General features: G+C 38.0%; 2 protein-coding genes across 15 annotated transcripts in view; one reads left to right on the forward strand and one right to left on the reverse strand.

Moving 5' to 3' along the window:
* Positions 1-16,674, forward strand: part of RNF141 (ring finger protein 141) — a 38,666-nt gene that overhangs the window by 773 nt on the left and 21,219 nt on the right. For 4 of the 12 annotated variants that reach the window (XR_016466689.1, XR_016466683.1, XR_016466685.1 and 1 more), the window contains 6 exons: positions 891-1,090; positions 2,538-2,646; positions 3,691-3,872; positions 6,736-6,843; positions 8,331-8,619; positions 11,490-11,588. Coding sequence is in view for 3 of the 12 variants with exons in the window: in XM_031614157.2 (XP_031470017.1) it covers positions 909-1,090; positions 2,538-2,646; positions 3,691-3,872; positions 6,736-6,843; positions 8,331-8,481 (732 nt within the window). In the remaining 9 variants the exon portion in view is untranslated. Of the gene's footprint in view, position 1; positions 202-890; positions 1,091-2,537; positions 2,647-3,690; positions 3,873-6,735; positions 6,844-8,330; positions 10,980-11,489; positions 11,589-12,035; positions 12,250-16,674 lie in introns of those variants that run through there. The other 8 variants (XR_004169863.2, XM_090140452.1, XR_016466684.1 and 5 more) reach the window with 7 other exon arrangements.
* AMPD3 (adenosine monophosphate deaminase 3) overlaps positions 13,377-16,674 on the reverse strand; it is a 29,422-nt gene continuing 26,124 nt past the window's right edge. For all 3 annotated transcript variants that reach the window (XM_031614156.2, XM_090140445.1, XM_090140449.1), the window contains one exon: positions 13,377-15,643. In XM_031614156.2, the coding sequence (XP_031470016.1) occupies positions 15,470-15,643 (174 nt within the window). In that variant the 3' untranslated portion in view covers positions 13,377-15,469. The remainder of the gene's footprint in view (positions 15,644-16,674) is intronic.

The raw sequence follows: 16,674 nt of genomic DNA on the forward strand, positions 1-16,674 counted from the left end.
GTTTAGCGAGAGGGAACGGGCGGCAGAAGCGGGTGGAGTCATCCAGAACCAGAGGGCGTAGGGAGCAAACGCTGGGGAAAAAGACTTGAGTGTAAAGGGATGGTGGCATAGGTTGACCTCATGAATAGGTTTGACCTCATCGCAGCCTTTCAGTACCTAAAGGGAGCCTACAGAGGGGAGAGGAATCAGCTCTTTGACAGGGTAGGTAACTGCAGGACGAGGGGAAATGGTTGTATGTTGAGGGAGGGGAGATTTAGGTTGGATGTCAGGGGGAAATTCTTTACAGACAGAGTGGTGAGGTGCTGGAACAGCTGCCCAGAGAGGTTGTGGATGCCCCGTCCCTGGAGGTGTTCAAGGCCAGGTTGGATGGGGCCCTGGGCAGCCTGGTCTAGCATTAAATGAGGAGGTTGGTGGCCCTGCATGTGGCAGGGGGGTTGGAGATTCATGATCCTTGAGGTCCCTTCCAACCCTGGCCATTCTGTGATTCTGTGATAGGTTGAAATTGGAGAGGCTTGAGCACCTCTGCGCAGTAATGCATCCCAAAGCAGAGTATTTTTCACCAGCACTTCTTTTTTTAATAGCGAAAATGAAAATTGCCGTCGTAATCTCGAGATGTTCGTTGGGTGAATTTATATCTGCATGTTGCAGTCACTGAAAAGTCTCTGTGCAGAGTGATGTCTGTGGAACACAAGGAATGCTTTATGAGAAGGAATACACATTTCTGAAGTTGTAATGCCACGCTTCTGTCTCTCCTATTTGGCTCGGGTTCTGATTTAGTTAAATTGTGTTACTGTGGAATAGTCTAGTTAGCAGGTGGTTAAACTCTACACAAAAAGATGTGAGCAGCTAGCCATAGAAGTCTCAAATGTAACCCTCTACCATCTTTTTAGCAGACACTTTACAAGTGAATGAGAACTTTCCATGGAACTGAGTTGAAGAACTTCATTATGGGTCAACAGATTTCAAGCCAGACACAAACTATAATGAACAAGTTGCCAGAAAAAGTAGCAAAGCATGCTTCCTTGGTTCAAGAAAGTGGTTTCCTAACCTATGAAGAGTTTCTAGGAAGAGTAGCTGAACTTAATGATGTGTAAGTGTTAATTTGTTTCCTATTTGCCATGTTTTACAAAGAACTTCTATGCAGTGTATTCCTCTGTGCTGGCTAAGCCAGAACTAGCCAACTTTTTTAGTTATTAGCCAATGTTTTTAGATATTTACTTTGGATCTTAAAGTTTTTTATAAAGGTTGTAGTTGCACTTAGACCAAGTCATTTCTCCTCCTTAAAGTCACTTTTCTTCCAGCTGGTGTTGCTTCACTCTTAGAAGATCCCAAGAAGATCCCAACATTTAATATATCTTTTAGTTCAAATCACCTGTTGCCCTTGCACCCCTATTCTCCATCACCTAAAGATGCCATGCTGCTTCCTTTCTTCCTGTCGTTTGTGGTAGAAAGTAGCAATATGAGCTCTGTAGAGAGCCAGTACAGCAACAGTGGGAAGGTAGAACTGGAGGCAGAACTGTTTGTGACCATTTCTGCCACATCTCTGGACATGCAGTGCTGTTCCTCTTTAAAGATGAGATGTGTCTTTTACTGTTTGAAACCAGTGGCCAAAATAGTCCCCCAAAAAAGGCTGCATAAGTAACATTTGTCTTTGTAGCTTGCATTTTGTTTCACTAATATGTTGCCAGTAAAAAGAAAAGAATAGAAAAGCAGAGTTGTTGTTTTCGCTCACTCGGTATTTATGATATAAAATGAGCTGAGTTGAAGAAGTATGTGCTGAAAGGGGTTTTGTTGCATGTGGGTTTTGGTAGAATTTACTGTTTAATTTTAATGTGAGTTTAGAAATTGTCTTATACAGTGTCATGTTTTTTTCGAATGACTTTTGCACCTTCAAGAACAGACAGCTGTCTTCTGGGTAGATCAATTTTGAAGAATGTTTCCTTATGTTTCCTAAGAAAATCTAAGTATATTTCAGTGTAATTAACTCCAAAATACCATTCTTGTTCAAGTTTTTTATTTCTTGACAGTGTTTACCTCAACCTGAAAGTACTATAATTTGTTTGATTCTTGTGAAATAGACCACTGTCTGTGTTCCATTAAAAAAAAAGTCAGGGGTCACCTGAAGCTTATTACTTCTAGTATATGATAGCAAAAGCACGCCTTGTCTGCATATATAGAGATGGTAATTGCATACTTGTATTACGTAAATGATAAGGAAGAAGTTATTTTGGATTGGACAAGACTGTGTGATTGTTGTAATAAACAATTCAAGTATATTTGAATTGCAAAGTCCACCAAGGATGCTTGTTTTGTGAGATTTACTGTGCAATTTCAAGTGAAATGAATGACGTACTTCATGTTGAATGAGATGCTAAGATGGTTGCTACTCTTAAATTTCATGTCTTGGGCAGTATTGATAAAATGCCTTCAAGGATAGAAAAAGACCTGGGTAAGCAATAGAGGATACTACAGTAACTGAGTTTGCTGATCTTTGCAAATTGGGCACGTGACGTTAGACTGATTTTTCTTTATTTCAGTACTGCAAAATTAGCTTCTGGGCAAGAGAAACATCTGTTATTTGAAGTGCAACCTGGTTCTGATTCTTCTGCTTTCTGGAAGGTGGTCGTTCGGATAATCTGTACTAAAGTAAGATTACTGACAATTTGAATTTGATTGGAGGGGTTGTATGTAGGTGTTTGAGGACTGGTAAAATCCAACACCTGTTAGATTTCTTTTAATATACTTGAGACAGCCAATGTATTCAAGGATATTATTTGCGACAAATCGAGTCTAAAATCTACATTTCTGTGGAAAGCAGGTTAACAAAAACATTTTCATGACTAAGCTTAAAGCAGCGTTATCCTTTTGTGGTGACTTACAGCCTGTTAATTACAAATTCGTAGGAGTTGTGAGATGAGTCCAGTGGTGATGAATTAGATGATCTTTAAAGATTATCTTCTAACTCAAACCAGTCTATGATACGTGAAAACCAAATAGTACAACAAACTACAAATTTGGGTCTATAATGGGTGAAGTTAGCCAGCAATTTCAAACAGTATTGGTTTAGCTAGCATAACTGTATGTATCTTGACTCCTTACAAAACTAATCTATAGTTTATAGTATTTATTAATATATATGTTATTTAACTATTAGTTTGAGGACCTTGACAAAACTTATTAAGGCTGCTCTTTCTAATAAGGAGATTTTTCCCCTCTGTATCCTATCAGATAACATCCTTAAACAATCCTGAAGCCAGCGAGCTCTGTTAATGTACAGTTACAGCCAAGCCAACTCTCAAATTTTGTTTGAAACTAAGAACTTGCAAGTTTGTTTGCTTTTAGCTTTCATTAAGGCAGCCACCATTGCAGGCTATTTTAAGCTGAAATGTGAAATGACTGATTATTCTATTCTTGTTCTAAGATTAACACAGTTTTTAGGCATTAGGTCACTTCTTGCTTACACCTTAACACATTTGAGCAGTGAACATAATTGTCTTCTCCTAGAAATGTAGTCATAACTGCGATGTTTTTCATAAGAAAACGGAGAAGAGCTGTGTTCGCAGATGTTAATTCTTGCCAAAGTAGGATGCAGTTTAGGTGGCTACTGTCATAAGAACTGCATGAAAAGAATTTTGAACAATTTCCAATAAAAATTTGATACATAACTGTAAACAATTCTTATTTCTTAAGATAAATAAAACAAGTGGCATCGTGGAAGCTTCAAGAGTCTTGAACTTGTATCAGTTTGTTCAACTTTACAAAGACATCACCAGTCAAGCAGCTGGGGTTCTTGGGCAAAGTGGTACTTCTGAAGAAGCTGCTGAGAGTTTGACAACTGTGTCATCATCCCAGGCCAGCTTATGGATGGGAAGGTACGTTGATATACTTCTGACCACAGTTACAGCATAAATATCATTTAAGTTCTGTATAAAATCTGAAGTAGAAACCCTCAGTGATCAAAGCTGAGAGAGCTTGGCAGATGCAGTCTGTCCCACCAACGTTAATAGCATCTCTCTTCTACCAAAGAGAACTGCAGTATGTTCTGTTGAAATTCTGCTGGCACTACTATACCTTAGCTTTCAGAACAATCATTTTAGTGGTCAGTTTTAATAATAAGCATGGTATATGCTGAACCTCCTGAATAAGGAAACAGAAGGAAATGGAATCAGCTGCAGCTACAAATCTAAAGGTTTTGACAGTGTTTGTTTAAACAGAGTTTGTTATTGTTCCACTTAAACTTTCTCTTCCTCTTCTGCATTTTGGCATGTGAAAGTTCCCATCTGTTGCCACTAGAAACTCATCAATTGTAGTAATAATTTAACTTGCAAGACTGGAAAAATGTGAACTGTCTCACACATGTTGACATCCTGCTTTGTTAGCTAGAGGAAAAGTAAAAGACTGAGGTCAACACCTGCAATAACTTCAGCTCAAACTGAATTGAACATCAAGAAGCTTCTAACCCTTTCCCTATGTGAAGCTGTTGCAACTGCAATGCCTTACTTTTAATTTTCTGAGTTAGTTCTAACTCATTCCTAAGTAAGGTGGAGTTGCTGACACTGCTTAGAGTGTTATATGCCAGCTGTTAGATAGAGAAGAGAGTCAGAGTTGTTCTTATTAAATACATAGAACCCACTGTTGGTTTTTTTTTCAGTCAAGAGACTGCAGAATGTCTCTTTTTGTTTAATTTCCCATTTCTCTTGTTTGGGAACATATAATCTTTAATTATTAGTGTTGAGGTAATAAAATGCTGGAATCAGGTAGCAAATTTTGGGCATGTTGAGCAAAGCGTATTTTTCTGCTCTTTCTCAAATATGAATGGTCTTGGCTTATGTGTATATCTTTTACTTAAAACAAGCCATCACAACAAACCAGATGGTTATGCAAAACAAATTCTGTTTTACTAAGGTCAGTGAATAGATACGAGGTTTGCTGGGTTAGTTTCATTTTCAGACTTTAAGATGGAGATGTCTGTAACCTTCATTTTTTGAGGCAGTAATACTGAAAAATTGAACATACTTTTCTAGTATGATAACAATATGCTGGAATTTGGTGAGCTGGTATTTTCCAATTGTATTTTAATCCAAGCTTTTCAAGTCTTTCAGAAAAATGCAGGCTAAAACACCAAGTGTGTTACATCTAGGATGTCTGTTTGTTTTTCTGTGATATCCTCCAGTTTGCCTAAACTCTTTTAATCCTTAGAAGTTCTTCTGCTCTAGAAGAACTGGCTGTCACTGACCAAATATAGCAGATACTGTCTGTTTCATTCTCCTCCTTATCTGAACTTCTTCCACTGGAATAATACCTTATTTCTGTGGAACATCTACTTCCTATTCCAAAATATCCATTACTGCTTTATGCCTTCTGATAATGAAGAGACAAGCATTTCCTTAGTTTGTCATTTTCATACGTTGGTTGCTCAGAAACTAATGCCTCTTATTTATTTCCTTGAAAACTAAAAAGAACACAATAACACTTTTTGACAGAGCAAATTCTCAGCAACAAAACAATAATTTTCTACACAGAAACCACCATTAGCAGATTGGCACTGATAAGCTGATTGAGATGCTCTTCATTTTGTGGTATGGCACCTGTGTGTGGCCATCTGGAACTTGCCTTGTCTTTTATGTCTCTGTCACAACTGCTGAAACACACAACCCACCACATCAGTGTGCTCACATCCACTGTTTGGTCTCTGTAAATGTTTAGCAAGCGTTGATGAATGTCAGTGGGAGCCATTTTTTTCCATCTGGAGGAATTCAGTGACATACCTTTGCTTCATCTACACTTCTATGTCAGGCACCGTTTTGTCAGAGTGCCCCTCTGCTGCCATCTGTCAGACTTGATTGTAAATGCATAAATATTTACGTCTCCTGGTCAGTGGAAGCTGAGGATTTGGTGTACCTCCTCACGCTTGGGAAGTCTTGTTGATGCAGATATTCAAGATGCTAGTGTTATGAACTTGAGATACAGTTATCCATTACTTGAAAAAGTTGCAGATGGATAAAATGTAAATGTCAGTCCCAGTGAGGGATTTAAGTTTTGAACTTCCTCTGTTCCAAGAACACATGGAATTTTAACTGGAAAACTAGCTTGGGGGAGAATCTTAATTTGAAGGAGCAATCATGGGGGGTGTATTGCAAGCTAAAATTATTGTTTTCTATCCATGGAATGGTTTTTCTCTTGGCATTTTGATGGCATGTGGAATTAGCAAACATGCATTATAGTGGTGAGTCCTCTTAAGAAGCATACTTTTGTCACATTTGCCAGTCTGACAAAGTTCATTCTGAAATACTTCAGCCTCACAGTCTGTGAGAGGAAGGCAGATTGTTGTCCTGTCCTGCCTTTAGTGTAAACAGTGTTTCTGTTCTTTGGCTCACTCCTGTGCTTTGTAATAATTACAACTTACAGCTCCCTTGTTGAAGTGGAAAAGAATTTGCATAACCTTTTGCAACACCAGAAGTACAAGATGACCAAAAAACCTAAATGGCATATTCTAAGTTAGTCTAGTTCAGTTGCTGCTGCTTGCTGGTAGCCTGAGGCTATGTCTGCTGACATGTGCTGGGATGACATCACTGTCCCATCCAAAAAATTACATCATCATTGAGGATAAGTACAGGCATTTTGGCCTGTCTGATAGTAATTTTGATGTGAAAGGTTGTAACTAGTATTTTTACTAGGGCACAAACTTGAAACTTGTCTGCTGTCTGATAGAAAACACTGCCTCCTCTTCTGCAGGATTAAACAGCCGACAGATGAAGATGAATGTTGCATTTGCATGGATGGACGTGTTGATTTGATCTTGCCATGTGCTCACAGTTTCTGCCAGAAGTGCATTGATAAATGGTAATACATATTAAAGATTATTTATCCTTTTATAGTATGCATTGTCTATCAGACTTGTTTCATTTTGGTCTGACAGATTCCTTAGTTGGCATACAATTTCATTACAGATGATTGTAATTTTGCTTGGAAACTAAAGAAAACAGGGCATATGCTGATGCTGACTTGTCCTTCACAACATCTCAAAAAGCTGCTTTTTGGAGAAAAAAAACCCAGTAATTAGCATGCAAATGTGAAGGCAAGTTGAACTGCCTTATAACTGGGGAATACCTATCAAAGGGATTTTTTTTTCCATATGTTCTGCTTTCATTTGAAGCAAGTACACAATTTGCTAATTTAAATGTATCAGAGTTCCTCTAGGAAAATATTTCTTCTTAATAGCAGCACTTTGGAATTTATGGATAACATCTCTTAAGGTATGTGCTCAGCTTCATTCTTCAACCAAACAGCTTTTCAGCTTCTGCATCTGTCTGACACATCAGTCGGGAAGCAGAAATTGCTTTCTGTAGGAGAGCAGCGCTCTCCACTGGCCACACAGAAACCTGCAGGGGTTTTGTAGTGTTCTGGCAGTCTAGCATTATGTATGAGTTCTCTTGGTTAGATTTTTTTTGACTGGTTATGGTTAATACAAATGATTTTACACTTAAGTCATATAACACACGGGAATTTTGTTTTGTGGCTTTCTCAGAGGCTTACCAAGTAAGTTATTTTTGTAATGCCATGTTAGCGTAAGAAAAAACAGCAAAAATGAGTGGATGTGTGAATAGTCAGTCACCTGTCTTTCTAGGAAAATGCTTTAAAATCTATCAGCATTGCAAAGCTTAGTTTAACTATCTTGATGGAGAGTAGATTATATTCCACCATGGATGATGCATCAGCTGAACTAAGTTCCAGTTACACTATTCCTTTCTAGTATGCAATCTGTGAAGTTTGTCTCTTCTTAGCTTGGTGAGTAACAGTCTACCAGTTTAGAGGCATAATTGCTTCGGACACCTGAGTTAGTGGGGCAGGTGATAAGTCCCTGAGGGGTCAATTCTGAACTTCAGTGGGCTGAATGACCCAGGAAAAGGATTCTTCTTTCTGCAGAGGAAGCTTATGGGGAATGGTATCTGATGCACTGTAGCTAAGTATCTTAAGATAGGAAGAGTTTGGAGTTTAGACTATGGTTTTCAATTTAAACGTTATGGCAGGTTACTAGATATATTCTGTTTTATCTGAGCACATATGTTCCTAAGTAACTGAAGAGCGTGACACATTTATTACTCAAAAACTAGAGCTGCATTCAGATTTGTTGGCCAGTCTTCCTCATAAAAAAGATTTGAAACAAAAGGATTCCGGAGGTCTCATCCAATTAATGTGATGATTGAAGTTCTCACTGGGTTGGTTTGTTCTGCTGGTGATTTGTTGGTGGTGTTCGTTGAAGTGGGGGCTTTTTTTGGCCAGAAAGAGATCACAAATGAAAAATCCTCATTTCTCTGGCTTTCTGACAGGAGTGATCGTCACAGGAGCTGTCCTGTCTGCCGTCGCCAAGTTACTGGGGCAGGTGATTCTTGGGTGGTTTCAGATGCACCTACAGAGGATGATATCGCTACTTACATCCTTAACATGGTAGATGAGGTGGGCCAGCCTCTCAGGCCCTGACACTGACCAACAAGCTGCCAAGAGTACTTGAAGCTTTTGTTGTCACGAACGTCTGGTTTTACCTCTTGTCGTTCATCTGTAGTCTGTCTTAAGTCTTCTTGGCTACTGTGAATCTGCATTACACTTGTAAGACACATGGTATGTGAGCCAGTATATGTGTTTGCAGTCTTAACGTGTACTTTCAGTGAAACCTTCAAACATTTACAAAGGTTATTTTAATAATAATTTTTGATCTTAACGTTTTGACTACTAGATGAAGCTACCTGTAATAGAGCAGCTACAACTGCTAACTGCTGTTTGAACATCACAGTGTACTGCTGCAAAAGATGCACCACACCAGATGGATTGACCTCACCGGACTTATCCTTAACAGCTGTCCCTTTTAGATTCATGACAAATATGAATAAAGATGAGTTAGGACTAGTTATTACTTATTTGGAATTCTTCTGCTGAAACTTGAAAGACAGTGTGCTACGTATTCTTTAGTTTGCCAATTACTACATCTTTTTATTGTTTACAGATAAAAAAAATTCTGTTTGATCTGCTACGAGTTTTAGTATTAATTATTTAAAATCTGTTTTGGAGGCTGTAGACATTTGTGTAAATGTACTTGTGCATTTTCCTTTATTCTAACTAGGTCATCTCTTTTTCAATTTGGTGTTTAGCGTGGTCTCATTAGCTTGAAAACATTAAACAGTTTCGCAGACAATCCTAAAAAAGGAAATCACTTCCTATATTTTTTGATCAGCCAGAATTATTTTTGAGCATTAGGAATATCTGAAGGAGTGACTTCATTCTAATTAGCAGTTAAGTTGTAGTTTAGCCTGGTGCTGTGGTATTATTTGCTTCCTTGAGGTTTCAAAGCAGTGAAGTGAGAAATACTGAGGATTGCAAGGTGATAATCTGACGTGCTGTGCTGTGTCTCTACAAGTGCAACATGCTTTTACAGAGCAGAGAGAATCTTCTACTTGGATAATAGTTGTGTCACATCACATGACTTACATCAAGTTAGACACGTGGAAAGGGACATCAAACAAGAGCACAGCAATGTATTTGTCTAGCAGAGTTGAATCTCAGAAGAGCTAAGAGACTCTAAAACAAATTGTCATCATTAGTACTCAGAAGCCTTTTGGCTTCCCTCATGTTGTGCAAACCAACCGCTATTGTAGAGAATGAATATATCTATTTTTGATATTAACAAAGACTACTCTTTTATCTTGAGGCTGTTGAGGGAGGAATACTCCAGTGTATCATTTTAGGGCATATCAGCATAAACGTAGCTCACTTTAAGACTGGATCTTGAATTGCAATACTTGTTTAAATTTGATGACACTATAGGACTAAGGCCTTTTGTCGGGGAATAACTCTCAACTAAAAGGCTTTTGCACACACAGATATGCATATGTAGGTTATTTGTTGTAATTGGCTGCTAGAAAATAATTTAATCATGTCAGCAACCAAATCTTGGGAATTTCTCTGTTTTATTTCTTGTTAGCAGCATATGACACCCATTTGAGTACTCTTATTGTATCATCGAAAAGCCAAGATAGCAAAATGTGTAAATCTCTATTTAACTGTTTAAAAATTAGTTTATGAATGTATATAGTTGAGAGTTATTTTTTTCCTTTGTTAATCCTTTGATGTCAATGAGATATTCTTCAGAAAATGTACGGACTGCTTGGTTGGGCTGAAAACTAATAATGGTCAGGGATTTTCCACTAAAATATTTGCAAATATTCTTGATCATGCACCAGTTTGGTTCCAGTTTGCTTTCTGAGCTTGCGTTAATCTGTCTTCAGAACACTGGAATTTTTAAGGTGTTTTTTATATCGCTGGAACAGAAAAAGCATCTAAATATGCATCAAGCTAACTTTATTTTTCAAGTCTTTTGAAAATTATACTTCTGAACTGAGCTTTTTTTCTGCTGAGAACTTACACGAACTTATTACAATGTAATTTTGTAATTAATGCAAACAGATGACTTGTAGCATAATGACACTTGCAAGTACTATATAAAAAGATGCAAAAATTAATCAAATAGTGAAAAGTAAACTTTGTATTCTGTACAGCTTTCTTAATTAAGTTGCTTATAAGTCACATGGTTGTGATGTAGGTAATGTGTGCCTTGTCAAATGTACTGTATGTTATATGGGGCAGTAGATACTGTAACACTGAAAACTCAGTAATTTGGTCCAGGCAGTGTTTCCTAGGCTGAAATATTACATCTAGCAAACAGTTTTAGAAAGGAGTCCCAGCAGCGGAGGCATGGCAATGGGTTCCAGGAGCCAGACCTTAAAATGGGAATCACTATGAATACCTTCAGGTGGTGGGGGTGTGGGGGGCATTAAAACTGACATTTCTTGTACTAAAGTGAAGATTTCTTACAGATCTAAAGTGAAATTGTAATTTAAGCATTGTAGATTGTATTAATAGCTAAGGACATTTCAGTATATTAAAATTTGTGTATGAATTGTGCAATAAAGTTACTTTGAACGAAATATTGTACTCTGTCAAGCTTGAGGAACCTCTCAGCCTTAGTAGCACAGATGTCTGTGTAAGTATAATCTCAATGCAGTTCCATTGTGCAATTGGTATGGTTCAATGTCTGTGAGTCTGAAGTTCTTGAACTTAGAGGTGTGACATTAGGAAGGTAGCTTAAATGTGTCTCAGCATAAAGACACACTCAGATTTTTCTCTTCTTTTTCTCAATAGTTTTTTTTCTCTAAATAAATAAATTGGAACATTCTGCAGTGATGGAGACAAACAAACCTGCACGTCCCAGAAGGACAACACTGAGCAGTTGTTGGGGGGGAGAGGTGGTTTTTTTTTTTTTTTTAGGGTGCTATTATTTACTTTTTATACAAGTTATTCCATTGTGTTTCTGATATTTTAAAACTTAACAATGCTATTGTTGGAAAATTCTTACTGTATTTTTCCTGTTTGTTGTTTGTTTTGTTTTTCTGCAAGAATTGAAGCGTGTCATTAATGTAAATGTTTCCTCTGCCTAGTTACTGGGTTTATCATCTTTGGAAGTCAGATGAGCAATTCGGTAACAGATGAGGAGATTAAAAATGTCAGAACTTACCACGTGACAGGGGCACCAAGAGGTAGGTGTACTTGAAGAATTAACAAACATTTCTGTTTACTGTGTTTTGAGATGAGGCACCAAATCAATATAACATACACGTTATTTTTGTAGATGTAATGGCATATTTAATTTACATATCTTTCTTTTTCAAGGCTATTCTGTATACAATTTTATATTCATCAGTTTTGGAAACAGCAGGCAGCCTCTGGAAGGTCTGTGCTGTAGATTTAAAACACTTTGTGTCCCACCAAATCCTGGAACAGAAACCTCCATAGAGTGTCTTAAAAATGTTAGAGCAGCTACAGTTTTATTGAGAGGCATCCACACACAAAAATCCTAATATATTCTTTATCATTTATTTGTGTAATGTTTTATGCTTCCACAAGAGCCAATGATAAACATCATTTAACCTAGGCACAGGAGGAAAAAGCATTTTTTACAGACATCCCTCCCCACCTTTTTTCAGGTTGATATGTTAACTTGGCAACTAGAATAGAAATGTTTAGCCACAAGTAAAGAACAGTATGAGAAGGTAAGACAGGTCTGGTGTGAGGAACAATCTGTGTTACCCAACAGCAGAGTAAGTGCCTTACGTTTGCTACAGTACCATAAGGGAATGGAAGAGCATCGCTAAAAATGGCTCAAATTGGTATGTTTTAAATATCAAGAAGCCATAATTAACCATTTTAGGTGGAAGTGTAAAATGCTCTGAACGACTAGATTTAAGGAAGTCTTGAATAACATTTGAATATTAACACTGGTGAAATGATGAGGAAATAGAATACTCTGCCATTCTGAAGCATTCCTCCAAATCACCACCTTCAGCGATGCTCATCTACTCCTCTTCTTTTTTTTCTGTGTAAGCAAAACAAACTGTAGTGTAACCCAGTCAGATCTTAACATGGTCTGGGGAATATAAGAACAGCAGTTTGCCCAATCTTGCACTTGAGTAAATGTACAACAATTAATTCAGATGACATTAACACTTCAACAGTGGATCTGTTCTTACATGCATATCCTAAGACTGCAAGGTTGTTTGAAACAGTCATTAGAACAAAACTGCAACTTAAAAAAGCTCAAGTTCCAGAACCGACCCTGAGAATCAGTGACATTTGTGTAATTAAAAGATGATCAAAAAAGGGATGTAGCAATGGAAGCTTGGAAGGATATGGCTCTGTTTCCCTAAATATAACACTTAGCTCAATGTGTTGTTAAAAGCAGCAAACAGTGATGCACCAAAGAGGGAATTTGTGCTAACGGTCACTTTTTTGGTAGTGTTGTTATTGTTAAAAACCCAGATTACTTTAACAACAAAGATTTAAATTGTTCTGTTTTGTTAATTTTGGTTTTGCTTTATTGTTTGTTTTGGGGTTGTTTTTGTTTGTTTTTGTTTGGTTTTGTTGTTGTTTTTTGAGAGAGCTACCAATATGTTAGAACTTGATGTTCTTGAGGTAAGGGAAGTTGAAAAGGTATTAAACGTACAGGAGTTTGGTATAATGTCAAAATAACCCTAGAAAATACAAATGACAAACAAGAGACACACTAATGGCAATCCACAGGTGAAACAGCCCAAGTAAAGCAATGGTTAGGAGATCAAAAATGCTTAAAAGTAGAATTCTCAAAAGCATGTTACTTACTCAGACTGGATAGGGGTACTGAAGTAAATAACAGTTTTCATAGAAACGTATTAGGAAGCTGTTCTAATGAAGAGAACAGTTCTCCATTTTATGTAATCAGAAGGTTGGAACCATTCTTTTCAGGCCGTTGGAAGAAAATTACATTCTCAGATGCTGATAATGCATTATGTGAGCTGCTAAAATCTCTAACAGTGAGGCCAATAGGTGTTGCTGATTATAACCTTAGAACAACTTCATGTTACACAGCTGAGCAGTATAGCACTGGTTCACAGGATTTCTAGCTGCACTAGAAGTGTCAAAAATGGCACTAGTTGAATGCTGCAGACATTAAGCTAGATGGCTGAAGAGCTGACAGCAAGTCTCCCACCATCTGTCTGCAACCTTGTTTTGGATCAGAATTCCTCTTCTAGCCTTGTGAGCACTGCAACTCCCTGGATGGCCAGAAGTCTGTTCCTGTACTCCAGGGCTCCCTGTAAAAGCTGTACTTCCAGGCTATTTCCTAAGGTTTTTTTTCAGGTTAATTTCTTATGGGGCTTTTCCATGGCTGTACAGCTATAGGTGATAATAGGGAATTCTTCATGCAACCACCATTCAGGACTGCATGTACATTAGAAATAATTGTCCTTGAAGGTTCTGCTTTCCACTCCCTACAGCCTGAGGAGAGTGTTTGTTTCAATAAATACATACATTTGTGCCATTACTGAGGTGTCTAGTACTGGTGATATCACCAGTGACTCATCCTTCTGCACTCACAAAGGGAAGTGAGACCTGGTTGACTTCTGAAAGGATGGGTGTAGGTATCCAGGACAAGGGCCTGGCCTAAGAAACCTAAGGGCATGAGACTTAATTGGCTAGCATTTGTTAAAATGTTTTTTACATTTTAATTCTGCATTTATTCTGTTCTAAGACTCATAACCTCTCTGCAGGTCTCCAACTGTAGGCTCACCATCTTATCTTAGGGACTGTAGGCCTTCAGATTAATTACTTCAATTTTGGATTTACAGGCATTGGCACTCTCTCTCTACTTATCCATAAGCCTTCAAGTCTTTGTTTTTCTTTTTTTGCATGAAGCTACCTACAGTTTCTACAGCATGAAGATACTATTACGCGATATTTATTACCTTTATTCCTTTCTGAGTGAAGTAATACTTTGTCTTAAGAAGGGTATTCAAATTGGGAAAAAAAAAAAAAAGATGTACAATAGTTATATTTTACTATCTGCTCCATCATAAATAAAAAGTTTTAACATAAAATGACTAAAAATTACCCAGCTAGCTTCTGTATAAATAGACAGTTTGTGACTTCTCATTCATCTCTGTGATTGACTAAAATACAAACTAACACAAATTTGTAAAAAGACATCAGAAGTAGGACCAGAACCCAGGTCTGGAGTTTCTACTGCTGATTCATAAGAACACTTCCTTTGTTCAAGTAAAAAAATTTTCTTTACATGCAACCAGAATTATCCCATAAGTTTCCAAATAATTTGAATTGGCAAACCGACATATTCTGATTAAAAAGCAATAAAAACATGTTCTTAACCTACAATGCAGAGCTTTCATAATGTAATTACACTTGTTATTACAGTGTACAATAGTGATGATTTTGACACCGTGTTTTGTACAGATTAAGATTAAAAACATTTGGTCTGCTGTTATTTGCAGCCATCCTACATGACAACAGGAAGTAATTCAATGGTCATTAAATGTGACTACTATATTCTGAGTTTTCTTGTTTTCCAGTTTAACTGCTGAAATGTTAAGGTAAAAATCATGAATGAGGGGGCAGCCTCAAAATCACACACCCTATGCAATCTGCTATCGAATAAAGGGTTAAACTTCCAAGTGGTAAATGCCATGATTGCTATGAGACTAGCAGGACAAAAACGGGTGCGTGTGTTCTTTCAGCATCTGCAGTATCCTAAAATGCATCTCACGGATGCATTATGAATACTCTCTATAGTTTTGCAAGCTACAATGTAGTGCACATTTAAGACACCATGAAACAAATAATACATGATTCTTAGTTTGCATATAATATTTACAGCAGTCTTACAAAGCCTACTGTTTGTAGAAACTGACATTTTTGCAATGAGAATAACGCAGTAAAAGATAACAGCAAATGCTGTTTACCTCCCATACTCTATTTTTCTCCATATTGTTCAGGTATTTCTTGGTAGCGTCAACAACAGATGATTCAATACTGTTTAGCATCTCGTTCTTCTTGGGAGTGAAATGCTGTGGTTTATTTGAGTTTGTAACTACTATGACAATGTCGAAATCTCATCTGTTCTCATAGCATCAGACAGGAAACTAAGTTCATTGCACAGCGTCTCGTACCTGAAGGCCATCCGGATCTGTGCAACATTTGTCTTATGAATGTCATTTCCCTCCGGCCCTTCTTTACAGTAGTTAACCCCTAAGAATTTCTGTTTTTCCTGTGAACAGGATTAAAGGAGGAAGTCAGTTCAAATGCTTTGATTTATTACATAACTGAATATATAGTTGAACGAGTCCAATGCAAGTGAACAGAGCAACTTTTACCAGCTGGCCATTGACCTTTACATCAGGGTCTTAATCACCTCTGGAGATTTTAAGGTCAATATAAATCCCTGTGCTAGCATTCAGTCTTTTCTACTACATCTTTCAAAGGAGAGGTCAAAAAAGAGACTTAGGTTTCTTTTGTTAGTTAGAAGTTTACTTGAGTAAAATCACTATTTGTCACTAGAGAATACTGCAAGAAACAAAACATCGTACATGAAAAGCCCCTTCACGTTTCTTGAAAAGAATGTTTGAAAGGGGCTCAGAAGAGAGGATGCTCTAAAATAAATCTTAGAGAGCATGCTGTGGATTTGTAGCAAATAAAATAATGTAATATGACTACATATCTAGGCATCCCTACAGACTGGAAGGAGAGGTCCTTGAGAGCAGCCCTGTGGAGAAGGACCTGGGGGTCTTGGTAGACGAAAAACTTAACATGAGCCAGCAGTGTGCCCTTGCAGCTCGTAAGGCAAATGGGATCCTGGGCTCCATCAGAAGAGGGGTGGCCAGCAGGGACAGAGAGGTGATTGTTCCCCTCTACTCTGCTCTTGTGAGGCCCCATCTGGAATACTGCGTCCAGGTCTGGAGCCCCCAGTACAAGAAAGACAGGGAGCTGTTGGAGAGGGTCCAGAGGAGGGCCACAAAGATGATCAGGGGACTGGAGCACCTCCCCTATGAGGACAGGCTGAGGGAGCTGGGCTTGTTCAGCCTGGAGAAAAGAAGGCTGCGGGGTGACCTCATTGCAGCCTTTCAGTACATAAAGGGAGCCTACAAAGAGGAGGGGAATCAACTCTTTGAAAGGGTGAGTGACAGCAGGACAAGGGGAAATGGTTTTAAGCTGAGGGAAGGGAGATTTAGGTTGGATGTCAGGGGGAAATTCTTTACGGAGAGAGTGGTGAGGTACTGGAACAGGCTGCCCAGGGAGGTT

This window comes from Phasianus colchicus, chromosome 5 (assembly GCF_987193195.1).
Source record: "Phasianus colchicus chromosome 5, bPhaCol1.hap1.1, whole genome shotgun sequence".
Lineage (NCBI taxonomy): Eukaryota > Metazoa > Chordata > Aves > Galliformes > Phasianidae > Phasianus > Phasianus colchicus.